Raw genomic sequence first — 26,061 nt, 5'->3', positions numbered from 1 at the left:
TGACGGCAAGCTTCGAAGAGATGACGTTCGGATCACGCTCAGAAATATGCTTCGTTCCCGTCTACTCACGTTTCCCGCGTTTCGACGGCCGCTTCGCCCAACGCAGCAGATACGATGCTTCAGTGATAGCCCCGCACAGGATAAGTCAGCGCTCTATTCGAATTTCAAGTCTCACCGAGACCTCCCACGGATAGAGGTGCATGTTCATTTGTTGTTGCTTCACCAAATACTGAGTAATACTTCTAGCGACGCTGGCCAACGGTGTTGGGTGTCACCGCTATCGTTGTAGCTGGCTGGGCCGCGTTTCTTACTTATGTAACCAACGAAACCAAGTGCACTTCATCCGTGGTCAAACAAATCATACGAACTTTGAAGGCCGATTCACAATTGCGTGATTCTTTGGGCCTTGCCATCCGACCCCAACCAGAATGGTGGCTCAATGGTTATCCAATAATTCATGGACAGGCATGTTACAAGTGCCATGCGAGAAACTCTGCTCACCTCGTTTAGATTAACCAGTTGCAGGGGAACATCGATGTCAGTTTCCGGATAAGGGGATCTCTGGGTGAGCGTCAATACTGACTGCTCAAGGTTGCGTTAATGACAGCAGGTTCTGGTACTGTTTACTTCACGAGTGTTAGGAAGGCAAAGGGTATACCGTATGAACTTTGTGCGTCTTCTATACCACCTTCAGCTCCTCCCTCTGAAGTCGTTTCGCAGTGCGATTTAGAGTAATATTAGATGATGGCCAGGTTGTGGAGGTGCAGCCTGGTTCGGAGGCGGGCGAAGAATGAAAATCCCGTCGTCACGTCCCTGTGATTAATTGAAGTTTGAAGTCTGGACAAACGGCCCTTTGACCTCGACCACCACCATCCATGCATGTTCTACGCCGGTTACGTTCTCTTGTTTTCACAACCAGGCAATCCCATGACGTAGACCGTCAACTCATGAACCATTCCAATACCCTTGCCTCTCCGCGACCCGCCACCGAAATACTTCCTTCCGTGTTTAGGGAACTGCCATGCGACATCCTTCGACTTGTGTTGGAAGCCTCGGCATGGAACAGCATATATTTCGACCGACAGCATGTCGTGAATCTACTCGTACTGTCGAAAGAAATCAACACATGGTGAAGCCCCTTTGTGCAAAAAAAAGTTCTGGGTGCTAAGTCTACCCCTCCTCTCAGGATTGGCTGGATTGCTTACCACACCATTGTTCTCAACCCTGCTAAAGTGGATAAGTTTGTCAGCTTTGCCCAGAGCCGCGACCCCGAGTTTTTCAAGCCACGCGTAAAGGTACTCGCGCTGACAGGGTCCAAGTTGTCCGCAACAAAGGAAATGGAGGCTGTTATCAGAGACAGGCTTCAGGGCCTGCACACTTTCCATTATTCGTGCATTCTTTCTCCCTTTATCTACATGGGACCCTCGCTTCGATTGTCGTGGATGCCAAACCTCCAATTTTTGAGCCTTCCATGGCGACTCTTGGCCGCACAGGACGCGGGAGACATCGAACAGTTGGCGCAGGGGCGAATAACTCACGTGCATCTCCACTTTGAAGCGACAGATCTGGGGAGAGACCTTGACGGCAAACTACGCTCGACGCTGGCAAAATTCATTTGTGTCACTCATTTGGCACTGGACAGATACACAGACGACTTGCTCCAGTGGCTTCATACGGACGATATGCGACACGTAGAAATAATAGTGGTCTTCGTCACAACTGTACCACCACCTACATTTCCTTCAACATTCACCAAACTTAAAACACGTCCAGTAAACCACATTTACAGCTTTGGGCCTTTCTTCAACCGAACAATAGGGCATATAGATTTCTTTGTAGACACACCCTCATAATTACATAAGCTTCACCGTTTCCGGCCCTTTCGACCGCCAGGCCCGAAACCTTTGTCAATGCATTCTTTGCAATACCACTTCTCTGGTGTCGGCTGTGTGAGTTGCACACAAGAGAGATGGAACTAGAACATTGAGCAAAGGACAATGGCAAGTTCAACCGACTCACCCATTCATATGGGCAGTCGTCGTTGTCACATGCAATCATATCGCCATAGCTTTGTTTTTGACAAAAGCAGTAAAGATTCTCATCTTCGCCGTCTCCATCTCCCTCGCCTTCACCTTCTTCCTCGCCTTCTGCGTCCAAGTCTAAATCTTCACGAGGATGGATTTGGCGGGACAGCCGAGATCGTTTGGGTTGGGCGGCGGCTGCATTGGCATGAACACCGCTAGTTAATGGCGACTGCGACCGTCGTGGTGTTTGAACCGGAGTGACGGGGGCAAGCTTGACTGGGGTTGACGTTTGGGTTGTAACTCGACGTTCTAAGGAATACATAGTTAGTTTATTCACATATCCAGCGCACTAGAGCGCACTCTTCAACGGAGGCTGAGCAGAAGCAGAAGCTGCTGATACTGAAGTGGCAACTGCTTGTTGTCGAATGTCTACAGAGGACGTGGAGGAAGCCAGAGGATTCCGTTGGGTCTCAGCATAGCCGACGGGGTTTCGAGAGGCTCCAATGTAGACTTCACCGTCGAGTGGGGCTGCCACAAGCGAATTGCTGCGAGCGAGAGGGTCGGGAGGCTCGCCCTGGAGTATTCTCACTTTTGTCAGCTCGGCGTCCAATCGTGCTCGAGTCCGAGTCACAAGATCGATGATGCGCTGAGCCAATGCTACTTTCTCGGCAGATAGAGCATGGATCTCTTCGTAGGCCTTGGCAATTTTTGGCGGAATGGCTTGAGATTTTGGGGAGGGTGGTCGTGGGAGATTCGAAACTGGGGAAGGGGAATTGGCAAGTGATGACGACGCTGAATTGGATGCCTTGAGTGAGTGCCGAATGTACCGTGCAGAATCCTTGTCGATTTCTTGTTGCAAATCTAATAGAAGCAGTGGGTGAATCTCGTTATGATTATATACGCTGTTTCGCACCTTGCACTTTGGTGTCCAGTTCCTTGATTTCCTGTAGGAGATGGGCAACTTCATTGGGAATGTTGTCGAGACCTAGTGCATTTGAGCTGAAATTGGGTGGCAGGGGTAGATAACGGACTATAGATGAACTCCGAAACCAGTGTTGACGCATCCTCTAGATTCTGTTGTGTGCTGAGAAGGGCCGACATGGTGGTTGAGGAAGAGGGGGTGGTTCGCTGACTAAGCAGCAATAGATATTCTTCTATCCACGGTAGGTACAGCAACTAATCATGTATGGTACCACCGAAACAAATAGTGACGCGAAGGAGGCCCACATGAGGAATAGTGCGGGGCCAGACGAAACCTGAATGCCCACAGACACCGGGTTTGAGGCATTTCCAATCATAATGGAATTGACAGTCTCAGCTCTCTTTATGAGTGTCGTCCAGATACTCGCGCCAATAAGGATGAAAACACTTCCAAGAACGGAAAAGCCGGTTGAGATGAAGAAAGTAAAGCTGTATTTAGCTACGCCTCTAGGAATCTTGTTAGTAGCTTGATCCCATGGAAAGAGGCCAATCATACGTGAAGAGGGCGATTGCTGCGCATATGGTGCCTAACAGCAGCATCCAGTATGCTGCTCGAGAACTATGCCCCAGCGAGTTCGAGTTTGCGAAAGTCGTTCCACTCAAAATAAAATTCGTAATGTCAGTATAGTTTGCACGCATGTCGGACGTGAGGGCTTCGTAAGGTCGGAATTCTTGTTGAATTGAGGTGTTGGTGCATCTCCCGGCGGAGCTATTAACATAGGCACAATGGGAGTACAATCCAAATTCGTAGAGCTGGCGTAAACCAGCCCCAGCTTGAAGGGGAGCTGAAGCATTATTCGTGTAAAGGTGGTCTATGTCGTCGATGAGAGCAACATGAAGTGCCTCGCTACCAAGTTCATCATTCGAATGGAGTATAATAAAAAAGCAAAACGCACGGACCCGTACTGGGACACGTTGATTTTGACCTAATAGATGATGAGAGGGCTCGATAGCGGAGGTACTCTGAGGATCATACGAGTGAAACTCCGTGCGGGACAGAAGAGGTGTTTATTTGGCCAACCTAGCGCATATAAGGCCAGATTGGAGCGAACTGCGGAGAACCAACATGCACGAAGATCAAGAGAAGTAGTGAGGCGAGTCTGGCGCCACATTAGCGACTTTCTCGAGAGAATTGACAGCGTTTAGCATACGAGAGGAAGGACGATAAACCGACGCAAAATTCACCACGCATTGGTGAGAAGTAAGCGCGTCCAACGCGACAACAACGTTGGAGCGGGCAAGCGTGACCTTCAAGTTCGGCTTTATCAAACACATTGCGAGAAGCCAAGTGCGACTTACTCAAGCAGCGCCAAACCCAACCCACGCAGCTGTAGTACGCGGTCAATTGAGCTCTATTGAGCTTCAACAGCTCGTGTTACAGACCGTCACACTTTCATGCCGGCCTGCTCCTAGCCACGAACATGGCCTCTCACATTCCCTCGCCGTTCTCTCCCTCAGTACCGATTGACACGTCTCCGGCTACTCTAGAAATGGACAGCGATAACTCAGACATATCTCGCAGTCGCGTAAAACGTCTCTCGGCCTCCATGGAGAATGCTGTCACCAAACTTGGCCGTAGTTTGAGTGGAAAGGCCTCCCCAACAAAGTCAGCTAGTCCTCGACGTATATTCAGTCTTAGTAGAAGCAGAGGAAAGGGTCGGGCTGAGGAAGGTGTGTTGCGAAGCTCATTCAACTCGGTCACCGATTTGCCTATTTCAGACTTGCTCTCCGCTTCCAGCACTCCCAGCGCGTCGCGTCCAATCTCGCCCAGAGACATACCCCTACCCTCAGAGCCTCAGGACGACTCACCATTCATTACTCCGCCTTCACCAACCCTTGCACCGTCTCGACCTATGCTCAGCTCATTTAGAGGCGGCGGTTCGGTGCGGTCATTTGCTATATCATTGTTATGATGGCAAATCTGACTCCCCAAAGATGCGTGCCGGAACACAAACTTTGATTCAAGCACTGCAAGCTCTTCCATGGACAGACCCCGATAATGAAGATGACGTTATGCCACAAACTCTTAGTCCCGTGGATATTGACAGCGATGAAGAGGGAAAGCAAGGCAAGTTTCTATGGCTTTGCCGCACTACTCCGAGTCTAACCCCATCCTTAGCCGACCGCCTCGCGTCTTCCATTCATACCATCTATCGACCGCTCGCTCGCTCACAGCGTCTCAACACTTCGCAAGGTCATCGTAGAAAGGCTTTCCCTCAGCACACGACGGTCAGCGAAGAAGAAACCACCTCGGACGTCACATCCGAAATATCCGAGCAAGAAGACGCAGAGGACTTTGAACAATCAACGCCCCGACCGCCTTACGCCGAGCAACCTCTCCCTTTGCACATAAGACGACAGCAACAGAACGAAAGTGGTGTAACGTTATCGCCGTCCATGCTACGTTCCGGCAGTATGGCAACGGTTAAGTTACAACGGAGGGTTCGACTGGCGGAGAAGCTCAAGCAGGTCTTTGAGCTCGATGGGATAGAGGAGGTCTGGGCAGGTGTGTTCTCTTCCACATGATTATTAGTTTGGTTTCATTTTGCATAGAAATGCCTTGTTGGCTATTGCGCTCAGTTCGTGAGTATATTACCATTTCAGCATGCCGTTTGCTCATCCTGGTCCAGTTTTACAAGGTTACATGTACTTGACCAACTCGTATCTGTGTTTCTTTGCTCATATGCCAAGCCGAGAGGTATGTCCTGGCTTGTTCGCCTCATTTTGGATATTCATCGGCTACTGTAGGATCAAGTTCTTAAATCGGGTTCCCTCAACAAGAAGGCTCAGCGAACGAAACGTTGGATTAAGCATTGGTTCGTGCTGAAGAACGATGCTCTTTCATGGTACCAGTCATCTTCAGTCAGTTTTTCCCACCATTGTAACCGAATCAAAACTCATCTCGATGGCCTGCTAGGACCCTTACTTTCCTCATGGCATTGTCGATCTCCGTTATGCGATTTCATGCGACGCTGTTAATGACAAGGACTTCCGAATACGCACAAATCAAAAGTCTATACACTTGTCAGCGCCGTCGGTGCCAAGTAGGGAGGAGTGGGTCAAAGCAATTCGCAAAGTCATATTCAAGGCTCAGAATATGGGGGACAGCGTTAAGATTGCGATCCCGTACTCAATCATTCTCGATGTTGACAAGTCCACGGCCATGGATTTCAGCGAGACAATCGAAGTCAAGGTTTTCGACAAGGACGAACACTTTTCCGTTGATTCGTACTTCTTCGCCTACTTTGAAGACCTTTCGGGCGCATTAGACCAGATTCGGGACGCTGTGCGAGCGCACCGAGGCCAACCAGAACGCGCATCCCCGCAACTTCTTATGGACACCACTGTCTCACGGTCAACTCCGCATCCCCCAGACCGAGCACAAAGTTTGCCTGCCAATGTCGAGCATGCGAATGTCAAGGCATCGTCATCGTTCAGCATTTCGTCTTTCTTATGGCCATTCCATGATTCTGGAAACCGGGTTCCAACTACTGGTGCTCTAGCAGAGAATGAACCGTTTACGCACATCTCCCGACGGCCAAATTCAACATCTTTTGTGCCAGTCACGAGCTCGCCCGACACCCCGAGCCCATCGACACCAACTCCAATACATAGTCAAGAACACACGTATCCACCGTCCTCTTTTATTTCACGCAGTAATCCTGACCACCCGTTCAACAGCGAGAGCGGTGGGAACACGTGGATAGGGGTCCCTTCTTGGCTCAGAGGCACCAAACGGGTCTTTGGGGGAGGTGGCCCTTCGGAGGTATCAACCGCCATGGCCTCTCCAAGTAGCCGTGTCCGCGAAGTTTACTCGATGCCTTCGCAAGCAAGTCGCGGAAGTGGGCTGGGAGATATGGCATTCAGCACTCTCGAAACGCCAAATGTGAAAATCGATCCGGAAATGACCGAAAAGTTCCGCACAGTGTTTGCCTATGATGAAAAGGAGACACTTCTTGGATGTAAGCGATTACTATGATGATGTTCCCCCCCTTACAAGTCTTGAGACTTCCCTGGCTATATCTTTCGGCTTTTACCTGTTCCCGGGCGACTCTACATTTCCACAAATTTCTTCTGCTTCAAATCTACTGGGCCACTTACTGCAAAGACGAGGGTATGTCCAGATCTCGCTCATTGCTCAGCACCAATCGTTTGCAGATGACATTACCGATCCGGGACCTGCTGGCAGTCGAAAAGACGAAGGCTACCCGATTCGGCCATCACGGCTTGATCGTGATAGTCAAGGGTCACGAAGAGCTATTCTTCGAGTTTAGCGCGGAAGACAAGCGTAATGCCTTTGTAACCCTTCTCGAGGCGCAGATGGAGGATTGCCAACGCCGATTGGCTCAGGGTGATACCTCTGTCACTCCAGGTAAACGCGAAGCGCTCATCTTGGAAGAGTTTGAGCCTCAAACACAACCATCCACGTCGCTTATCGAGGCAACGGACAGTATGACAGATTCATTACCTGCGCTTATGTTCACGTCCGCATCGTCAACCTTCCTCACCTTCAAACCCAAACGCAGCTTGCATTTCACCTTCCTCACCATTGGGTCACGAGGAGATGTCCAGCCTTACATCGCCCTAGCCAAAGGTTTGATGGCCGATGGTCATAAGTGCCGGATTGCTACCCATGGAGAGTTCAAGGACTGGATTGAGTCGGTGCGTTGTATGGCACTTAGTGGACTCTCTATTTACGTTTTCTTCAACAGCACGGCATCGAGTTCGGATTCGTTGGTGGTGATCCTGCGGAACTCATGCGGATCTGCATCGAGAATGGCACATTTACCGTATCATTCCTGAAGGAGGGTTTACAGAAGGTTTACTTCAACCCCCGTCCTTTGTTCTTACTTCAACTGTCACACAGTTCCGTGGATGGCTCGACGACCTACTCAAAAACTCTTGGGATGCTTGCCAAGGTACTGACGTTCTGATCGAGAGTCCGAGCGCCATGGGTGGTTATCATGTTGCTGAGGCACTGGGTATTCCTTATTTCCGGGCCTTCACTATGACTTGGACTCGCACTCGGTTTGTCGTTGTTGGGTTTTTCACAACTAGATACTCAATGACGTGTAGGGCATACCCTCATGCATTCGCCGTGCCTGAACGCAAGGTTTGTGAACTCCAACTCGGCTGAGCTCATGCTTAACCATTTTATAAGATGGGTGGTGGTTATAACTATATGACCTATGTCATGTTCGACCAGGTGTTCTGGCGAGCAATTTCTGGGCAGATTAATCGTTGGAGGAGGAATGTGTTACATCTAGGCAGCACCAGCCTTGACAAGATGGAACCCCATAAGATACCATTCCTATATAACTTCAGTCCGCAGATCGTGCCGCCGCCGTTAGACTGGCCTGAATGGATCCGGGTTACAGGTGACTTGCTGATGGTTATTTCATTTTTTTGGTGACGCTGACTCTGCTTGTTTCAGGTTACTGGTTCCTCGATGACGCCGATGTCAGTGCAAAGAAGTGGAGCCCGCCACCAGACCTTGTCGCCTTCATCGACACAGCGCATGCGGAAGGAAAGAAGGTCGTCTACATCGGATTCGGCAGCATCGTTGTCTCGGACCCGAAAACGATGACCCGATGCGTGGTGGATGCGGTTTTACGGAGCGGGGTCCGCGCCATTCTCTCGAAAGGCTGGTCAGATCGCCTACAAGCCAAGAGCGACGCGACTGAGCCAGAGGAGCCACTGCCAAAGGAAATTTACCCTATCCCTTCGATACCCCACGATTGGTTGTTCCAACGCATCGACGCTGCTTGTCATCATGGAGGAGCAGGTACCACTGGTGCAAGTTTAAGAGGTACTTGTTTATCCACAGTTGACCATATTGCTTACTTTTGTTTAGCGGGCATTCCGACGATCATCCGACCATTCTTTGGGGATCAGTTCTTCTGGGCTGACCGGGTTGAAGCCCTTGGCGTTGGAACGGGCGTTCGGAAGCTGACAGTGGACTCGCTCACGGATGCTCTGACTTCTGCGACGACAGACATTAAACAAATAGATCGTGCTCGGTTAATTGGAGAGAAGATCAGAGCGGTGAGTGTGTTCAACTCGGTGTTGCTCTCAACTCATTTTACTCTACTCAGGAGGATGGAGTTGCGACGGCCATTGAAAGCATCTATCGGGACCTTGACTACGCTCGTTCACTGATTAAACGTGACTCGGATGATGATGTGGATGACGAGGCGGAGGGAGAACACTCGACTATTCGGGCATCAGGCTATAGTTCGAGTGGGTCAGCGGCTGGAGGTGGGGGGAGTGAAGACTGGAGTGTAATCTCGGAACATGACGGGCGGCGGATGTCAATCAGCTCGCAAAACAGTGACGGTGGACGAGAGCCTTCCTCGAAGCGCAACAGTTTGGCTGCAGCTGTTTTGTCAGTCTTGCCCTCGCCCCGACGACGAACAGTTTCTGCAACCGCTAATCAAGCACCATAGTATAATTTTTAGATTTTACCGCAATGTAGACTGTACTCAATTCATGCACCACCATCATAATGCTCGTCAAACACTCTCTTGGAGAACTGTCCAAATGTGTAGCCAACGCTAAGTTCCTGGTCCACATCGGGCTGCATGAACAAAGCAAAAGTCTCGCGGCTGATTTTGTCGCTGTTGGGTGCTGAGCCAACCCGGACGCAGTGTGGAGTAGCACGAAGCTTCCCGCCAGTAGCCACCTCGAGAGCTTCTCCAGTCTGGAATGCCAGAGAGTCAACGGGGATTAGGACTTTACTCATATCACCGCCTCGCGTTCGGATGTACAATCCAGAGGCTGGCGACGGCGACGGAACGATAACAGAGTCCGCTTGTTGTTGTTGTTGCAGGTACATAGCAGAGCATAGACCCGTCAAAAGGCTATGGTCTTTGTGCCACCCACACCAGTCGTCGACCGCGGAGTCTTCGTCGCCAGTGGGGTTGTTGGGCGGGAAATAGTGCAGCAAGCGCGCTTTGGCAGTGTTTGAAGTATTGATGAGGTCGGGCAGCGATATGGAGGAGTCGTTCAATCGCGACAGGGCTGGAGAAGATTAGATTGAGTATTAGTAGGAAGGGTTCATGGACGTACCAAATGGCTGACAGGCTTTCGCTAGCGCGACGCCAACGTCAAAGACAAACCTATAAGTAGATTGCACCCTCAACACACGGGCAGATCGGAGTAAATAGCCGTACCTTCCGAGCTCCTTGAAAGCGGCCTCGAAAGTCTCTACCCCCGCCTCGTTGTCCGGCCATATATTCTTGTTATAGTACTCAGGGTACGCCTCTCTTAGAGCGTCAGAGACAGGCGGATGATCGACGACGGGGTTGGCGTAGTAGGAGCCTTTCAGCAGGTCGGGCTTGCCGTTCATAATCTCTTTCCCGTGCGACCAACCGAAGCTGTAAACGCTAATTAGCTGGAATAGAGCCACAAGAAGAGAGCACTCACCTGTACCGGCTTCTGGCGTCTGCATACCGTTCACGGGTGGGCTCGTCGAGTTTTGTTGCGAACGCGTGGGATAACATCAACAAGCGCTCTCTCAAGCCGGCGTAGGCTGCGGGCAAGTCTGGTAGTGTTGAGTAGTGGCCCGAGAGATTAGCTGGATGTGCTCACCCCGAACGACGATTATCCCGAGGCAGTCTGGCTGCGATCCGAATGCGCGTTCTGAATGGGCGTTATGTAAATCGCGGAAGTAAGCAAAGAAGGACACGGACCGATCGACTCGGTCAGAGTGAGTGGGGACTCGATAAGCTCACGATAAGATATGCTAACAGCGCCTTCTGGTGTGTATGCAACAGCCATTCTCTACTCGTCCAGGATCAATCGGCTACGATAGCAGGGTAAGGTGTAAAGGAGGAAGCGGGCGCGAAAAAGGCTGGAGGGTGAGTAAAATCGGGCTGAAGAAGTGGAAGTTGCGTCTGGAAGTTGCGCGAAATGTCACAGAGGTGTCACAGTCCATATATTAATCACTTGGGAGAAAGGCCGACGCGGTGCGCGGCGGATACGAGTACTCAATTGCACAATACTATGAGTAAAGGGTGCGTACGAGCCCAACCCACACACCCAACCCTAGCTCGGCACAACAAAACAAAAGCAACTTGAAATGTCTGACGATGCGTCAGACTTGGACAGTCCAACCACTTCCAAACAAGTGTGAGTTGGACACCCACCAATGCCGCTTTACCGTTTAGCAGACAAGAACAAGCATTCCTATTTCAAAGGTTGGCTGGCGCTGGGAGCTTGAACAGCCTTGGAAAGTCGATAGTAAGTACAATTCCTCGCGATAGATTGATGTACTTAGTGCCATAGTTGCTATACCTTACTTCTATCCAAGCCGCGCTTTCGTAGTCGGCCGCAAACAACTGAAGCCTAACTTGAAGGTGAAAAAAGGCTCTCGACCGGCGACCACAACCCAAACACGTCCGAACTCAATCTTTGGCTCCACTAAGTACGGTCACCGCGACCAAATCATGATTCAGATTCGATATTTGAGGTTGTATCCTCAGGCTTGAACATTTTGTGGAGGAATGGTCGTTATGAATGTTTGCAGATGTCTACTAGGGTTAGGGTTGAGTGTATTGAAAGACTACAAATATGATCTAATGGAATTTGAAGACGAGGGGTTTCAAATTTGTTACATTTTAGCTACGGCATTACAATTTTAGAGCGTGACAAGAGAGCTGAAATTTGCGCTGGGAGGGGTGTGATGGACGATTACTAAAGTACTCGTAACTCGTAACTCGTAACTAAAGTACTCGTAATACGAAGGAGGCAGAGCGCCGACTTATGGCCCATTTGCTTTGTTATCCAGAGCTTTGACATGCGCAAGGGCATTCTCCAGCGCTACTCCAGTGTCGTCCACAGTGTGTAAGAACCTAAGCAATTCTCGACACAATTGCCAGTCCTTCACGACGACAGCGCTCTCAAGAAGGCGTATGACATCGCCATGCCCCTCATCAAGTTGCTCTAAATTGTGCAGCACCAATAGGTACGAACCGGCAGTCTTGAGCCGCTGGGAGTCGAGACAGGTCTTGGCAACGATCAGCGTCGTTTTTTTGAGGGGAAGTATTGAGTATTACCTCGAAGAGCAGCTTTGGATTTCCCACAATGCTAAATAGCCGCTTCCAGCGTGTCATCTCAGTCTTCCTCGCACACCCGACAACGACATCCAAGGCAGCATCGAAGTGGTCGAGGAATTCGACAACGTTACGTAATACCGCCTCTGCCTCCGATGCGTCTGTCGGCTCGTCCCATTCCACAACCGTATGCAACAGGATTTCCAGAGCATGGGCGAAGAACACGAGCGATTGGTAATGCGAGGCGAAAACCACCGCTTCATGGACCTGTCGCGCTTCTAGATGGTACAGCAAAATGTGATGAAGGAATAAATGTGACTAGAGTCATTCAGCTGCTTGGTAGTCAAGGTTAAGAGAATGTTTACGCTGGTCGCATGCCTGAACATCACAAACGGAAGATTGGCCCGAGTGGCTACCTCTGGTTCAGCGCCAATGATGATACCCTTGTCCATAAGCACAGCTGCACGAGATCAGAAGCACATAACGAGACACAAATAGCCACGCACATAACGGGTAAAAATCCAACGGGATGTTGACACTCTCTTTGACCGTTTCCTGAGTTTCTGCGTTGTTTTCTCGCGGTCCCTCTATAGAGAGGGCGTTGAGCCAAACCCGGATACCCTGTCCGTCATACGCCCAAAGAGAGTTCTCCAAGGTATTGATGCCTCGAAGATGGGTCCAGCAGAATTCGATTCGGTCCGCGAAGATCTGCATGTCGTACTTGACTTCTTGATCGCCGGCCTGGGGTAAGATAAGATAAGCGGGTGTGATGGCAGGTGAACAAACCTTTCGGGGACGCAGCAGTATTAGCTGACCGCCCACAACCATCAACACGGTGGCTACAGCTAGATCGTCCACAGGATCTCCAAGTTCTGAGGCAAAAAAATCAAATCAAGCCACACTATTGGATATGGCGCACGCTTTTGAGCGCTGGGAATCATCCAGCTCAGCATTCGGACAGCACTGGGGACAGCTATAACTCCGTTGAATGTGATGCTTCCACACAGGTGTAGCTTGATTGTATCCGCTGTAGGCACAATGAGATAGTGGAACAGGGTGTTGTCGGCCGTGTAGACGAGGAGCGAGTTGTCTACCAGCGACATGATGACAACAGGACAAGACACAATTTCGCGATGGAGGACATTCTGATTGCTCAGCTCCATGTCGCGTGAGTAAAGTCTAATCTATTGTAAAAATAGTCAGCAGCGACTTAACGAGTTAAGATCCCAAAACTGACTTGATACGACTTGGATACTTCGACAGCCGCAATTAGAACATGATGGAACCAGACCATACCGCCTTTAACGATGAAGGCCTGCTCCTGGATTTCGTCCGCAAATAGCTTCCAGCGACCAGAAGTCGAGCTATAATGAATGAGCCCTCGCCGCCCCGCTATTGCGATGAGGCGTCCATCACTACTCAGCGAAGAATACCGAATGGGCCAATTAGTTGCTAAATAGCTTTGAGGTATCTAACATGACAATCAGAATATCCAGTTTTAGCTCAGCAGCCACCAACCTTAATGTGTTGCCACACATCCGACTCAGGATTAATGACACTCATATCTGGTTGATCTGCGCCACGATAAACGAGCACTCGGTCATCCATTTGTAAGAAAGCATATCGCGTGTTGTCCTGAAGACGTTTGTCATGACATCCAGACACTGGGAGGGAGTGGACGAACAGGAGCGAGCTGACCAGTTGATGCGCTCTTCGCAAATGGAATCACAAACAGTTGTCCATCAAATTCTGGACGGACTATGAGGGTTTTGTGTCTGAAAGAAGTTGGATATGACGAACTGTGCGGCATTGGATTAGCCAGAACAAGAAGCTCGAAGTTTCCTGGAGCCCAGAACTAACGACATGAGTATCATTATCGAAAAAGACGCAGTTCCGCTTTACCAGGTTGCGTACGCCAAACATAAAAGAGTCCTGGAATCTGTGATTATGTAAGTCAGGGTGGCAAGAAGCTCAACCTGTAGACATACTTTGACTTGTCCTCATGCGAGTCGTCGTCCGTCCCGAAACCCTTCGCCAAACAACGTCCTCCAACACTAAATATCGCCCATCCTTCCCGCCAACCGACAGCAAGCACGTAGCCATCCCCACTCCATTCCATAGTACAAACAGGGCCGCTTTCACGATTGTATGACGTGGGTGGCTCCAATGTTGCGGAAGGTGGGGCAACAGAAGACAGTTCGGATGGGAAGGAGCTCAGCTGAATGGCACCGTTGGTCATCCCCACTGCAACGAGGGAGAACTTGCTATTGATAGCGACCGCGACAGCGCGCCGAGGTTCTTCGTAGACTGCGCGAGCCTTGCCTTTGCTTTTAGCACTGTCTTGGTCGGAAAGAGAATGGTCCTCGTCTTGGATCAACTCCGAGTCTTCGTCCTCTTCATCAGGCTCAATGCGCCGAGACTTTTGAACCCATCGCGGCGTTTCAAAATCGTGAATGCATGTACCTTGCCAGACGGATTTGGAGGCAGGAGTAGACTCAACGGAAGAGGACTAATCATTGGTAAGAGAGTTTCCACTCAATAGGTGTGGGGTTCACCTTCTGGTGCTGCGCTGGGTTGGGACTTTGCTCCATACTTTCCGAGGTTGGCATGACTTCTTCATCCCGCAGACCGACAAAATATGCTCGTCCATCGGAAGTTATCCATGTTTCCACACCCGTCGATCGTGAGTAGAGGATTTGGGTTGCCGTTACTGCGCCGTGTCAATGCGAACACTGTCCAAAGAAGGAACCCAAACCGTCAGGATCCAAAAGAAAATCAAAGTCTTGATCGTTGAAAATCCAGTTTTCGTAAGAGACTGCTCGACTCTGCGTTGGCTCGTCATCGGCGTCTTCGTCCTCGATGTTAGGCCATGGTATCCGTTGGATTGCCGGCGGGCTTTTGGTCGAAAATAAGATATAATGTTTTCGTGGAGAGACGCTGAGGGGGGGGATTAACTGACGACAGCACTTTCCATCAACCACACACCATAAGAGTCCTCCGTCTACCTTTATGACACCTTCAAACCGCAAGCTGACGCATTGTAATGGCAGGGCTTCTCCTGGACCTGGCAAGAAATAGTTACGGCTGGTGCTGGGAAGTGAGGGTGGTATTTGTGTGGGTAAATCAGCGTGATATATGACTGAAATGAGGACCAGATGCGACTGTGAGGTCTGTAAAGTTGAATTAGTTTATTCCTAACCTACTAACGACGTATCTCACTTGTATCACGAGTCGTCCGCCGTCTGGCGCCCAATGAACGGCAATATTCTCTCCATGGTCAAGAATTGAAGTCGGGGTGCGCGACAGATATGCGAGAATAGCAGAGGGCTGGCGCTTGTTGAGAGACTGGGTGATAAGTGGATGGTAGAAGACACACTCTGACGCGCCAAATGGACACGCCTGTCCTGGTGAGGGTGCAAAACAAAGACTTGCGTGGGCTAGGTGCAAGAGCAACAAGTTTCTCTGACTCTGGAGGCACATTGGGGAGAGCAGCGACTGTTGAGAGCTGGCGTGCGGTGGCGGTTGGAAAGTACATGGCGTGAACAAAACATGAATCCTCCAAATCTGGTTTCAGTGGGAGAGATGGTGGAAGCCGGAGGGAAGTTCCCCGTTGTTGATGAGAATGGACTATGCAACTACTAATACAGAGAATATCGTATGTGCTACAATTACAACCAGCTAATCTCGACGAAGCCAGGCCTTGAGCCGTGACGACCATGAATTTTGTGCTCGTGGGGTCGTTTCGCTTAATTCAAACTGGACAGTCGGTGGTGATGACACTGCGGGGAATATCAAGGAGTTTTCCGGTCCACCAATAGCCATGGGTTGGAGCCGAGACTGTCTGAGAAGCTGCAAAACAAGGGATACGCCTTCACGCGACTACGGTGGTTGAGTCAGTGTGAATGGCTAATTGAACAGATTGCAACCTACTCGTTGCATATTGGCCTTGAATTTATTAAGACCATGAGCTTCAATTCGTTTTGTGAGTCCCCATCCAAATCCACTTCGAACTCTGGCCTCAGTATGCTGCAGGGTTGTCCTGGATAATGTCAGGCATTGGATTAACCAAGGCGAATTTGGCACGAACCCGTCCGGCAATGACTTGAACACAACTGTTTCCTCAACCTGCATGATTTTGACATGGTCCAAGTTTCGTGTCTTGCAGCTGACGATTCGACCAAATGGATCCACTTCCGTTTCCTCTACGACCCACGACTCCGCTCGAGTGATGATGCCTTTGGGAAACCATCGCGGCATTGCGCCGCGCTTGAGAATGAGGCGAGTTGTCAGTAGAGTGCCGGAAGGTGAGAAGGACCGGGAAACGACATCGCAAGAGAGAACGTGAGAAGCATATGGATTTGGGTAGCGGAGAAAGAAAGCAAGAGTGACGATGGACCACGGGTCGCTAGGTCAAGTCAGAGGCTTGGCTATAGTTCTTGGTGTCAACTTACTCGTAGAAGTGAGATTGGGAGAAGAACTTCATGAGAGCTCTCTCAACCTTGAGCGTGCATGAAGAGAGAGATGTGGTGTCACACGTGATGTTACTCTATGTTACTCGACCTGCCGAGACCTTCGTCACCGCGAAAATGCTGAGGATCGAGAACGGGTGCTGGACGCGTGTACAAACGGCAATAGTCTCCGGATCTCTCTCAGAACTCCCGAAGCCGAGAAACGAAAGGTCATAACAAGTCTCTAATCCATCAAACTCAACATGATTGTCCCGACCTCGTCAAGCCTTTTTCGCCCCAATTCTCAATTATGTCAGTTGGTGTTTTTGTAAAGAAATCGCAGGCTTGTATCACACGCAAGATGCTTAGCGACCGCTCTTTTGTCTTATCATCTTCACCCATCAACACAAACAATAAGCCTTCGTGACTGCAAGACTAGTTATGGAGGCGTCGGTTTCCTGCCCTTTCCCCCAACTTTTGCCTCCGCTATGAATCAGGAGCTCACTCTGCGCCAGACACATCCAAGTGTTCGTTCAACTTTAAATCGTCGGAGGCACAGTGCACACGCTCGTGTTACTGTCAGCCCTCCCATTGACAAAGTGTCGAAGCCCCCCACATCTCCTAATCCAACGCTCCAACGCGGTCTCCCAACTTCTCTATTTCTTGCAATACTTGCTTTCCTCAACAATCTTGTCGAATGGCTCATCCTGAAATGGACATTCAAAAAAGAAGAACCAATGCCAAAGGTTGTTACGACCTTCGAGACATCGAGCGACCGGAAAAAGCGGATATTAATTGAGCGGCGAAGGAAAGAAATGGAGGGTCACCGACTTCGTGGCGTAGTCCTTAGTTTTACTGGGGCTCCAGAAAATCTTGGGACCAAGCAGTGCAACGCAGAGCGAATTCAGCCCTCATCATCTTTATTATGCCTGGTGAATAGTCTTTCTTCCTTCAACTTCCAATATTCTTACTTTTACTTCAAGCCCACTTCTCGTTGTTTTCCCAGTCCCGAATTGCAATCGTCCCCTGCCTCGCCTATCAGAAGACGAGCATTCCGCTCCAGCTCCAGAGTTATACTACCTGCCGACTCTCCAGACTCATCCTCTTCTGAAGAAGGCCCAGAGTCGTTGCCGTTCATCAAACGACATTATACCCTATGATTATATAGCTGACTAGTCACTGTACTAACTTACATTTTCCTGAGCTTCCCTATTTGGAGCATACCGCCAGCATCTTCTTTTGGTAATTTCTGCATATGACAATCAATATCGAAGGTCCATGCTTTGAAAAATGTGAGACGAGGTGTTTCTCGGTAATGTACGTATCATGCTGCTGAAGATTCTTGTGCAAGAGGCGCCAGCATATATATCGTTACGGTAGAGCCCGAACTCCTAGGTCCAACGAGTAAAACGGAAACAAGATTCCGGCTTCAACGGGACGCGTTCCGATCGTGGTTCTGTCACAGGTTGTCATATGCGTATAGAAATCTCGCGTTGCTCTTCTGTGTCTTGAACCACCATGTCGACAGAGGTGATTTTCTTGGGCACAGGGACTTCGAGCAGTGTGCCACATATAGGCATGGTAGTTGCCCAAATTGGCCGCCAAGCGCTCATTAAACTCGCAGACTGCATTACCGCGCATGCAATTCCTGGGTCTTCCGATCGACCGCCTTGTAAAACGTGTCTTTCGACGATAGACGGCACTCCAGAAGGAAAAAAGAATATCCGGCGGAATACTAGCATCATTGTCCGCACACCAGGCAAGGAGGGTAACGTGTAAGTGACTCCTCTGAATCACTCTCTATGGAGAACTGGGCTCATGTCTGAGTGAAGCACCCTACTTGTCGATTGCGGCAAAAACTTTCAAGGTTCGAATCGATGCTCTCGGTATATGCTATCCAAGCCAATATGTCCAAGCGGCTGCGTTGGAATGGTTTCCTAAATACGGCCTCCGACGAATCGATGCAGGTTTGTTGGTTCACCAGCATCTGAACTTGTTCTCATTGTCGGTTATTCCTCCAGTTCTTATTACCCATGCACACTCTGACGGTAGTTACCACTTATTGGCTTGTTGATCCAACACCAACGCGGACTAGCTATGAATGGGCTTGACGATCTTCGAGCGTGGACACTCGACACCAGAATACAAAGCCACATCGACATCTACGTCTCTGAAGCAACATTCATAGAGATCAAGAGGGCTTTCCCGTATCTTGTTTCCAAAGGTATGTATGCTAAAGGCAAAGCTATGCCAAATATTGACTGACGGACTTGAAAAGAATTTGCATCAGGAGGAGGAGATGTAGCTACCGAACGCCATCTCATGCACACTGTCTAATTTTTCCCCCTAGATTCCGGAATTCGTGTGGCATGTCTGCATGGAGGATGGTGTTCCATTTGAAGTACTTGATACTTCCGTTATGATTACTCCTTTCCTCGTCAATCATGGACGACTATTCACGACGCCAATAGAAACAATACCGGCAGCTGGAAAATCGGTAGAAGGCTCTGCCCCAGAAATCGAGCAGGTCATCACCCCCTACATGGCAATGGCCTTCCGGTTCGAATTTCCTACCCCATTGGCCAGTATTAATGGAAGAGAGACTGCAGGATTCAACAAGATTTCGTCTATATTTCGGATTGTGGCGCTATTCCTGACTCTGCCTGGCCCTCAATCTCACCATCGAAAGATTACCAGTTGCCTGTCTGCATCCTAGGTTTGTTGGCCAGGCCCTTGCATTTGATTCTTCGGTTGACCGAACCATTAAGATTGCCTGCATCTCCGTTCACATCCTTCTCACTTTGGCGTGGAACAGGCCATGATTGCAGCCCGCCGCATCGCAGCCAAGCGAACCTACCTCTTGGGCTTTTCCCACGAGATCGCTCACGACGAGTATGTAACGTTGTGTGAAGCGGTGGGCGGAAAAACACCTCAACGCTCCAATTTAACGGAGAACGAAGTCAAGGGCCTCAGTCTCATTGGCGAGGGTGAACCTATCTGGGTTCGGCCAGCACACGATGGGTTACGCATCCAGATCTCGCGGACAGATGAGCGTGACGTGAACGATGAGACTTATCTTTAAACAAGTAGACAACACACAAGAATAGATTGAATTACTTGGTAAAAACTATGCGCGTCCATTCAGTTTTCGAGACTTGGCTAATTCAGGGGGCTCACTCGATACAACATCGTCGTCTTGGACTTGGTGTGACAATCCAACCTTCTGGGCATGCGGATTAAACTTGCTGGATTTTCCCTGCGTACTATTGTGACGAGTAAAGCGCAGCCAAGCAATGAGCTTACCCTAAAACGAAGTTTTCTTGGATTTGGACGAAAAACGACGTCATGACTCACCAGACAAGTCCATAACGAAAGTTGGTGGCCAATGAGCGATGTACGCCATTACAGACGTCCTATAATGATTAGTAATTACAAACACAGTAATTTCGTCCTATACCTCAATAGTGGCTCCCTTTCTCAAACATATAGGATCGCTGAGATCAGGGTGGGCGCCTCTTTTGATCGTTTGGGCGATTTTGGATGATGATTTAAATTGGGCTTACCGCTTCTTTGTGTATACCTTGACGAGGTCTAACTCTGCCCACATCCGTTCAATGAGATAATCCAGGCTGGAAGCATGATGATGATCCCAAGACCCATCGAGGCAACGACTTACTTCAAGTCCTAGGTAGCGATTAGCCGATAGACAGGAGAAAACCAGCACAAACCATTTCACAACTGATGACAACTGTGTTGGGTGTATGCGCCAGCTTGTCCATTTGCTCGAGACTGATGGCGTCGACCTTGTTATAGACATCTGGACGAGATTAATATGGAGCTCCAGTAAAAAAAAAAGGCTCACAGAGGCAAGGTATGTATTTGCGAGTGCCAATGAGAACATCAATGAAGTCGTCTGTCGTTATCTAGCATTTGCTAAGTTTACGTGGCTTGGGAGCTAGGCGTAGCACTGACATCTTCACGAATCATGACATCGCAGTTGTGTAATTTGTCTAGAACGCAGATTCAGCGATGCCAATTCCGTTGGTAAAGGGCAGACAGCCGGCCAATATCGTTCGGATAGTCTTCTCATCAGTCCTAGTCAATTTCACTGTGGAAGTGAACTGAAACAAGGCTGAGATAGCGATTAGCAAGACGAGCCAAATCGTACAGATATCTGAGCATTCTATGTTAAAGCTTGAACATTTAAGGGAAGGGCAAAACTTTACCCCGCCAGTCGTCCTTCTTTTGAACACAATGTCGGGTTTATGCTTGTTCAGTCTGATGCCAACCGCATCGAGCTCGATTTCTAGCAGTCGTTTTTGTTCCTCCGATTTCGTGGCATCTCTGCGCCGATGAGTCAAGCGCGTCAGGTCTTGACCTCACTAACAGCATCATCACGATAAGGTCGGCGGTTTTGGCAGTCGAAACCACTTGTCTGCCTCGTCCTCGGCCCTGAGAGGCACCCTCGACGATACCAGGAAGGTCCAGGAGTTGGATTCTTGCTCCCTGATGCTCAATTACACCAGGAATCGCGGTTAACGTTCTAAGAGGGCTGAACGGCGGAATTATGGATAAAAAAGACGAACGTGAACTCATAAGCAGCGGCTTCTGATGCAGTGTGCGTCGTCTTGCTCAGAAGCGTGGATTTTCCCACCGAAGGGAAGCCAATGAGTGCAACTCTGGCGTCTCCCGCTTTCTAGGCGTGTTTAATTGGTGAACACTTTGGTTTCGTTGTTTGCGCACTTGGACATCGAATCCAACTCCGGCTGGTCCTGATTTGCTGGTTGGCTCAAGGAGCTGGGCACGATAACGCGCAAGTTTTGCCTTGAGTAGACCTAAGCGTCTGGGAATAAGAATGCCACCAGTTGATAAGAGCGAATTCATACCCAAATGATACTCTGTCGCTTTGTTCTTCTGCGTTTTAGCCATCTCCTCCTCAATCGCTTTTATCTAAGCATATTCAAGTAAGGCTATAGGTAGGAGCATGCTTTGCGCGAGCCTTTTCAACGACACCCATGGTGGATATCTGAGTTTTCTGTCCACTGTCGCTGATTATAAGTCAGCAGCGTGACTGTGACATTCGCCGTGACGCACGGTGGCGGTGTTTGAACTTTGCCCACCGGCCGCGACTCGCTCTCTCTGAATAGTACAGTGCCATATATCAGCACCAAAACGGATTTCGCGGCGTTCGTCGGGCTGGGGCTGATTCATCTAGCGGCCTATGTTAATAATTCTTGATTGCTTGGTCAACATGAACGTCAACTCTACACACCTTAAATACGGATAGAAACTAGCTGGCTGGTGTCGCAGGCTCACAGCTATCTCTTCAGATATTCCAACATGTCATCCATACCTCAAGACATCCTACAAGCCAACGAAAAATATGCCCTAAATTTCGACATACCCACTGGCCCTCGCAAGAAGCCTGAGCTCGTTCTGGGTTCGTACATAATCCAAAGGTCCTCCCCGATTAAAAGCCAGAGCAGTGACGTGCATGGATCCACGAATCCAACCGTACGAACAATTTGGGTTGACTTTTGGTGAATGCGCTATTGTTCGTAATGCTGGAGGTTCGGCGTGAGTTGTTACTCTGATATCCTGGACCGCTACCAATACTTCTTGAATAGCCACAATGCGCTTCCAGAAATTATTATTGCTCAGCATGTTGGCTTAAGACACATCGCCATTGTGCATCATACCGATTGCGGTATGAGTCACCTTACCGCTCAGGCCCTCAAAGATGGCGTGAAAGAAGCAAATGGAGCAGAAGCTGCGCAGCTCCTCGAGACTATCGACTTTCATGAATGGACTGATGTGGTCGAATCCGTCCAGCGTGATGTCAACTATCTCCACCGCCACCCTGTTCTCAGAAAGTCGACTAGGATCACAGGTTGGGTGTATGATGTAGACACAGGCAGGGTCTCACAGACAGAGGATGTCGTGGTGTAGCTTGTTGGTTGACGAACGGTTACCCCGGACCGGCCCGGGACTCCGCAGTATTGATGCAAGTAATGCATGTGATTGTTTTTCTCTTTCCCCCCTTCTCATCGCATGTAATGTCGACCACCGCGCGCAAGCAACAGCTCAACGAGCTGTTGAAGCGTTTCGCAAAGAATTATGCTGCTCATCGCCCAACCATCCAACGTCTCTTGAACTTGGGCTTCGCTCTCTATGTCGTTGGATCGACGGCACGAAGGTTAACGTCGGGTCAAGTCTCCTCCAAGCAGTCGAATAAGAGCAAAGGCAAAGGAAAGGATAAGGACGAAGGCAAATCTTCGAGGGCTCCCAAAGTTGCCGTAGACGCGGTATGTCTCATCGAAGTGCAGAGCTTGCAAGCAACTAATGACTTCGCAAGCATTTCTACGCCCAACTCGCCCAGGTGCTCAAGATTGTCATTCACCGCAAGGAAGCAATGCTTCTGGTATTTCACTCGAGCTTGTTGGTGTTTAGGACTGTTCTCAGCCTATATGTGGCGAGCCTCGATGGAACAATCGTTGCCTCGCTGGTCCGCGCTGAACATAAACAATTCTTTCTCAATATTCTTCGCTGGTTGATTGTCGCTATCCCTGCCACGTGGTGCAACTCTTGGCTCAACTACATCCAGTCAAAGCTGGCGATCGCATACAGAACCAGGTTGACCACCGAAGTTTTAGGCCAGTACTTGGGATCAACTGCGGAAGGTCCAGAAGAAAAGGTGTACTATAAACTCTGTCGGTTAAAAGACTTGATCCTTCAATCACAAACTCATCGACATTTTACAGCTAATCTTGACGACCGAATTGTCAATGCAGATCAGTAAGAAACTTGTGGATTTTTCTCGCTGGCCTGACCTCCCAACAGAATGATTACCAACGATATCCAGAAGTTCTCTATTCATCTAGCAGCCTTATATTCTAACTTGGCAAAACCCGTACTCGATGTGATATTGTACAACTACCAACTCTCTCAGAACGTTGGTGCAGAGGGTTTAATCGTTCTCACCGTTCTTGTGCAGGCTACCGCAGCGTTATGTAAGTATCGCATTCCCCTTTACTGACTATCATTAACCCTGAGCAGTGCGTCTTTTAACGCCGCCATTTGGCGCATATACCGCCATGTCTGCTCAGTTGGCTGGTTCATTGCGCCATGCTCATTCAAGGCTTGCTGAATTCAGTGAAGAGATCGCATTCATGCGCGGAGAAGAGCACGAGAAGATGTTGATTGAAAGGGAGTATGCCAGCGTGATTAAACACGAGAATCACGTCCTCAATCGGCGCTGGTTGTTTGGATGTATCGAGGAGGGAATCATCAAGTGGCTGTGGGGGAGTTTCGGCGTAAGCACATCATTCGCTGCCTTGACCGTCTGACCCACTCTCTCTCAGCTCATCCTTTGCGCAACCCCAGTGTTTATCAAGATTCCCGGCATCTCCAAGGCTGATCTTGGCGGCCGCACAGAGGGTATCTAATGACTGCCTCGATGTCGACCTGTTTCTCACCTTTGCAGGTTTCATTACCAACAGACGACTGCTGATGTCGTCATCAGACGCATTCGGGCGAATAATGTACTCCTACAAGGAGATCGCCGAGCTTGCCGGCTACACATCCCGAGTTTCGCTATTGTTGGACACTATGAAGGACATTCGTCATGGCAAATTCAAGAAGGCCCTTGTTAATAGCGCCACCACCGGAGAGAACGCCGAAAGTATGCTTATCAATTTTTACAGGAGCAGTACTTGATGAAGTTTTGTAGTTCTCAAAGGACGAGGTGTTATCATCGAATCCCCCGACATCCAATTCGAAAATGTACCAATCGTGACCCCAACCGGTGATGTTCTTGTCAAGAGTCTCAGCTTCCACATCTCTGAACCTGGTGTACGTTTCAAGTAGAAAATCAGACTTCGGCTGATCAATCCTTAGCAACATCTCCTGGTCATCGGACCGAATGGATGTGGGAAGTCCTCTTTATTCCGGTAAACATTGACTTTTATTTGAATCTTGGAGTTCTCAATACTATTTCAGTATCCTCGGTGGCCTCTGGCCCGTGTACGGAGGTGTAGTACGCAAACCAGCGGCATCCGAGTTCATTTTGATTCCGCAACGGCCTTATCTGTCTCTCGGAACTTTGCGGGACCAGATTATCTATCCCCATTCGAAGGCGACTATGGATAGCCGTCAGTTTCTGCTTTCGCTTTGCTGCTATGTGCTGATTTTTTTTTTAGGCGGGATCACGGACTCCGACTTGTTTACAATTCTTTCCGTGGTTCAAATGGAGAGCATCGTTGATCGTGAGGGTGGTTGGGACGCCGCTAAAGAATGGCGAGACACGCTCAGTGGTGGCGACAAGCAAAAAATCGCATGGGCGCGACTCTTCTACCATCATCCCAAGTACGCAATATTGGACGAGGCAACCTCACTTGTGCCACAGGATATGGAGGGTAAACTGATGCAACATGCGACGAAGCTAGGAATCACTCTACTCACCGTCTCGCATCGTCCATCGCTTTGGAAATGGCACTCTCTGATCTTGCAATACGATGGAGTTGGTGGTTACGTGTTCACGAAGCTGGATGCGGAGAAGCGCCTTGCCTTGCAGGAGGAGAAGCAAGCCCTTGAAGCGAAATTGCTTGAAATGTGAGTGGAGAAAGTTCATGTGTTGGACTTGACTGAAAGAATGCAGCCCTAAAATGGAGGCAAGACTCGCGGAGCTCAAAGCACTCACGGAGGAAGCGAAAAAGTAATTTTTGTATGAGTAGCTTGTGATACTTATGTGTGTGGAGTGTGGCTGTGTTGATCTATCGGGTGATTCGGGTCAATTGGGTAATCACGCACATCTTTCCTCTGTACTCCATAGACGACTCCGGCACGAACACACTAAAATATGCACTTTTTCTCTCAGTCTTTTAGCTACGAGTGCGTCCCGATATCACTCTTGAGCTCAATTGAACCCTGTTCAGACATTCCTGGTCGCATGTGGTTAATGGGATGTGGCACAAATATCCGAATCCCAAATGCACCCACGTAGTCAGCATCGACGTCGTGGATCGCACTGTCGACCCCCAAACGGGAATAATACGAACGGAGCGCATACTGGGATGCAAACAGAAAGCACCAGGCTGGATAGTAAAAGTGTGTGACCCTCTAATCTTTCACGTTTTTTTTCTAACGTTTCTGCAGCTTTTCGGCGGCTCTGAAGACGCATTTGTTCGAGAAATCTCCTTCGTTGACCCAGCGCGACAAAGGGCAGATATCACGTCAATAAATTTGTCGCTTTCCCAGTTTGCAACCTGCTTAGAGACGATACAATATACGCCAGCGCCCGGAAACCGGACCACATTCACGCAAACGGCGGAGATCCAGGCTAGAATGACGCTGTGGAGGACAGCGGCAGATGGGTTGGAGCGGTGGTTAGTGCAACGATTCGAGCAGAACGCACAGCTTGGCAAATTGGGCTTCACGGACGTTCTGCGGGCGTTAGAGCAGCGTCAGACGGCAACAAGTATCGCATAGGCCTCACTCGTTGCGTATTATACCACTACCACCTTATTAGATTTGTATAGATGTGTGTGTGCAAAAGTA

The 26,061-nt window shown here is 49.5% G+C and overlaps 11 protein-coding genes across 11 annotated transcripts; 5 read left to right on the top strand and 6 right to left on the bottom strand.

Annotated features, from left to right (window-relative positions):
* Nucleotides 1-46: 46 nt before the first annotated feature.
* On the top strand, nucleotides 47-794 carry MIND_00448700 (Cytochrome oxidase complex assembly protein; the record flags this gene model as incomplete). Its single annotated transcript, XM_037361301.1, has 5 exons — nucleotides 47-196; nucleotides 247-465; nucleotides 511-565; nucleotides 611-670; nucleotides 721-794. 5 exons carry the CDS (start codon nucleotides 47-49, stop codon nucleotides 792-794), a joined length of 558 nt encoding a protein of 185 aa, XP_037221593.1.
* An 81-nt stretch (nucleotides 795-875) lies between these two features.
* On the top strand, nucleotides 876-1,853 carry MIND_00448600 (uncharacterized protein; the record flags this gene model as incomplete). Its single annotated transcript, XM_037361300.1, has 2 exons — nucleotides 876-1,129; nucleotides 1,187-1,853. 2 exons carry the CDS (start codon nucleotides 876-878, stop codon nucleotides 1,851-1,853), a joined length of 921 nt encoding a protein of 306 aa, XP_037221592.1.
* Nucleotides 1,854-1,864: 11 nt separating this feature from the next.
* MIND_00448500 (Chromatin modification-related protein) lies at nucleotides 1,865-3,125 on the bottom strand (the record flags this gene model as incomplete). Its single annotated transcript, XM_037361299.1, has 5 exons — nucleotides 1,865-1,975; nucleotides 2,020-2,333; nucleotides 2,385-2,885; nucleotides 2,938-3,009; nucleotides 3,056-3,125. 5 exons carry the CDS (start codon nucleotides 3,123-3,125, stop codon nucleotides 1,865-1,867), a joined length of 1,068 nt encoding a protein of 355 aa, XP_037221591.1.
* Nucleotides 3,126-3,178: 53 nt separating this feature from the next.
* MIND_00448400 (uncharacterized protein) lies at nucleotides 3,179-4,371 on the bottom strand (the record flags this gene model as incomplete). Its single annotated transcript, XM_037361298.1, has 6 exons — nucleotides 4,157-4,371; nucleotides 4,072-4,105; nucleotides 3,982-4,026; nucleotides 3,906-3,931; nucleotides 3,502-3,852; nucleotides 3,179-3,452 (listed from the first exon to the last, which is right to left on the bottom strand). Exons 1-6 carry the CDS (start codon nucleotides 4,195-4,197, stop codon nucleotides 3,179-3,181), a joined length of 771 nt encoding a protein of 256 aa, XP_037221590.1. The 5' UTR covers nucleotides 4,198-4,371.
* A 55-nt stretch (nucleotides 4,372-4,426) lies between these two features.
* MIND_00448300 (Sterol 3-beta-glucosyltransferase) lies at nucleotides 4,427-9,451 on the top strand (the record flags this gene model as incomplete). Its single annotated transcript, XM_037361297.1, has 16 exons — nucleotides 4,427-4,676; nucleotides 4,725-4,888; nucleotides 4,941-5,511; nucleotides 5,559-5,588; nucleotides 5,636-5,703; nucleotides 5,754-5,867; nucleotides 5,923-6,967; nucleotides 7,013-7,119; nucleotides 7,164-7,667; nucleotides 7,718-7,825; nucleotides 7,873-8,033; nucleotides 8,082-8,118; nucleotides 8,167-8,383; nucleotides 8,440-8,814; nucleotides 8,860-9,050; nucleotides 9,101-9,451. 16 exons carry the CDS (start codon nucleotides 4,427-4,429, stop codon nucleotides 9,449-9,451), a joined length of 4,293 nt encoding a protein of 1,430 aa, XP_037221589.1.
* Nucleotides 9,452-9,492: 41 nt separating this feature from the next.
* On the bottom strand, nucleotides 9,493-10,784 carry MIND_00448200 (RIC1 domain-containing protein; the record flags this gene model as incomplete). The annotated part of the gene is made up of 6 exons (XM_037361296.1): nucleotides 9,493-10,025; nucleotides 10,074-10,123; nucleotides 10,178-10,381; nucleotides 10,431-10,548; nucleotides 10,596-10,646; nucleotides 10,697-10,784. The coding sequence occupies 6 exons, from the start codon at nucleotides 10,782-10,784 to the stop codon at nucleotides 9,493-9,495; spliced, it is 1,044 nt and encodes a 347-aa protein (XP_037221588.1).
* Nucleotides 10,785-11,766: 982 nt separating this feature from the next.
* On the bottom strand, nucleotides 11,767-15,593 carry MIND_00448100 (RIC1 domain-containing protein; the record flags this gene model as incomplete). The annotated part of the gene is made up of 17 exons (XM_037361295.1): nucleotides 11,767-12,012; nucleotides 12,062-12,376; nucleotides 12,424-12,518; nucleotides 12,565-12,799; nucleotides 12,845-12,930; nucleotides 12,978-13,242; nucleotides 13,296-13,529; nucleotides 13,577-13,693; nucleotides 13,743-13,807; nucleotides 13,859-13,913; nucleotides 13,961-13,997; nucleotides 14,047-14,567; nucleotides 14,614-14,768; nucleotides 14,814-14,995; nucleotides 15,044-15,228; nucleotides 15,278-15,385; nucleotides 15,435-15,593. 17 exons carry the CDS (start codon nucleotides 15,591-15,593, stop codon nucleotides 11,767-11,769), a joined length of 3,060 nt encoding a protein of 1,019 aa, XP_037221587.1.
* Nucleotides 15,594-15,736: 143 nt separating this feature from the next.
* Nucleotides 15,737-16,583, bottom strand: MIND_00448000 (PRELI/MSF1 domain-containing protein; the record flags this gene model as incomplete). Its single annotated transcript, XM_037361294.1, has 4 exons — nucleotides 16,510-16,583; nucleotides 16,146-16,463; nucleotides 15,989-16,097; nucleotides 15,737-15,937 (listed from the first exon to the last, which is right to left on the bottom strand). Exons 1-4 carry the CDS (start codon nucleotides 16,539-16,541, stop codon nucleotides 15,737-15,739), a joined length of 660 nt encoding a protein of 219 aa, XP_037221586.1. The 5' UTR covers nucleotides 16,542-16,583.
* A 1,441-nt stretch (nucleotides 16,584-18,024) lies between these two features.
* MIND_00447900 (Lactamase-B domain-containing protein) lies at nucleotides 18,025-19,588 on the top strand (the record flags this gene model as incomplete). Its single annotated transcript, XM_037361293.1, has 7 exons — nucleotides 18,025-18,281; nucleotides 18,334-18,554; nucleotides 18,602-18,730; nucleotides 18,785-18,807; nucleotides 18,857-19,065; nucleotides 19,116-19,222; nucleotides 19,275-19,588. The coding sequence occupies 7 exons, from the start codon at nucleotides 18,025-18,027 to the stop codon at nucleotides 19,586-19,588; spliced, it is 1,260 nt and encodes a 419-aa protein (XP_037221585.1).
* A 45-nt stretch (nucleotides 19,589-19,633) lies between these two features.
* Nucleotides 19,634-21,435, bottom strand: MIND_00447800 (Developmentally-regulated GTP-binding protein 2; the record flags this gene model as incomplete). The annotated part of the gene is made up of 16 exons (XM_037361292.1): nucleotides 19,634-19,729; nucleotides 19,771-19,810; nucleotides 19,861-19,919; nucleotides 19,964-20,021; nucleotides 20,070-20,135; nucleotides 20,183-20,190; nucleotides 20,235-20,323; nucleotides 20,369-20,429; nucleotides 20,479-20,516; nucleotides 20,564-20,627; nucleotides 20,675-20,680; nucleotides 20,733-20,850; nucleotides 20,894-21,049; nucleotides 21,093-21,202; nucleotides 21,250-21,341; nucleotides 21,393-21,435. 16 exons carry the CDS (start codon nucleotides 21,433-21,435, stop codon nucleotides 19,634-19,636), a joined length of 1,104 nt encoding a protein of 367 aa, XP_037221584.1.
* A 411-nt stretch (nucleotides 21,436-21,846) lies between these two features.
* Nucleotides 21,847-25,992, top strand: MIND_00447700 (Adrenoleukodystrophy protein; the record flags this gene model as incomplete). The annotated part of the gene is made up of 18 exons (XM_037361291.1): nucleotides 21,847-21,946; nucleotides 21,993-22,083; nucleotides 22,134-22,396; nucleotides 22,456-22,811; nucleotides 22,862-23,216; nucleotides 23,268-23,301; nucleotides 23,347-23,516; nucleotides 23,563-23,819; nucleotides 23,868-23,943; nucleotides 23,990-24,187; nucleotides 24,236-24,357; nucleotides 24,403-24,455; nucleotides 24,505-24,656; nucleotides 24,705-25,116; nucleotides 25,163-25,219; nucleotides 25,390-25,395; nucleotides 25,440-25,611; nucleotides 25,660-25,992. 18 exons carry the CDS (start codon nucleotides 21,847-21,849, stop codon nucleotides 25,990-25,992), a joined length of 3,207 nt encoding a protein of 1,068 aa, XP_037221583.1.
* Between the last annotated feature and the right edge of the window lie 69 nt (nucleotides 25,993-26,061).

The sequence above is a fragment of the Mycena indigotica genome (assembly GCF_014461135.1).
Source record: "Mycena indigotica strain 171206Taipei chromosome Unknown Mind.scaff0004, whole genome shotgun sequence".
Lineage (NCBI taxonomy): Eukaryota > Fungi > Basidiomycota > Agaricomycetes > Agaricales > Mycenaceae > Mycena > Mycena indigotica.
This window is presented reverse-complemented; position numbering and strand designations above follow the sequence as displayed.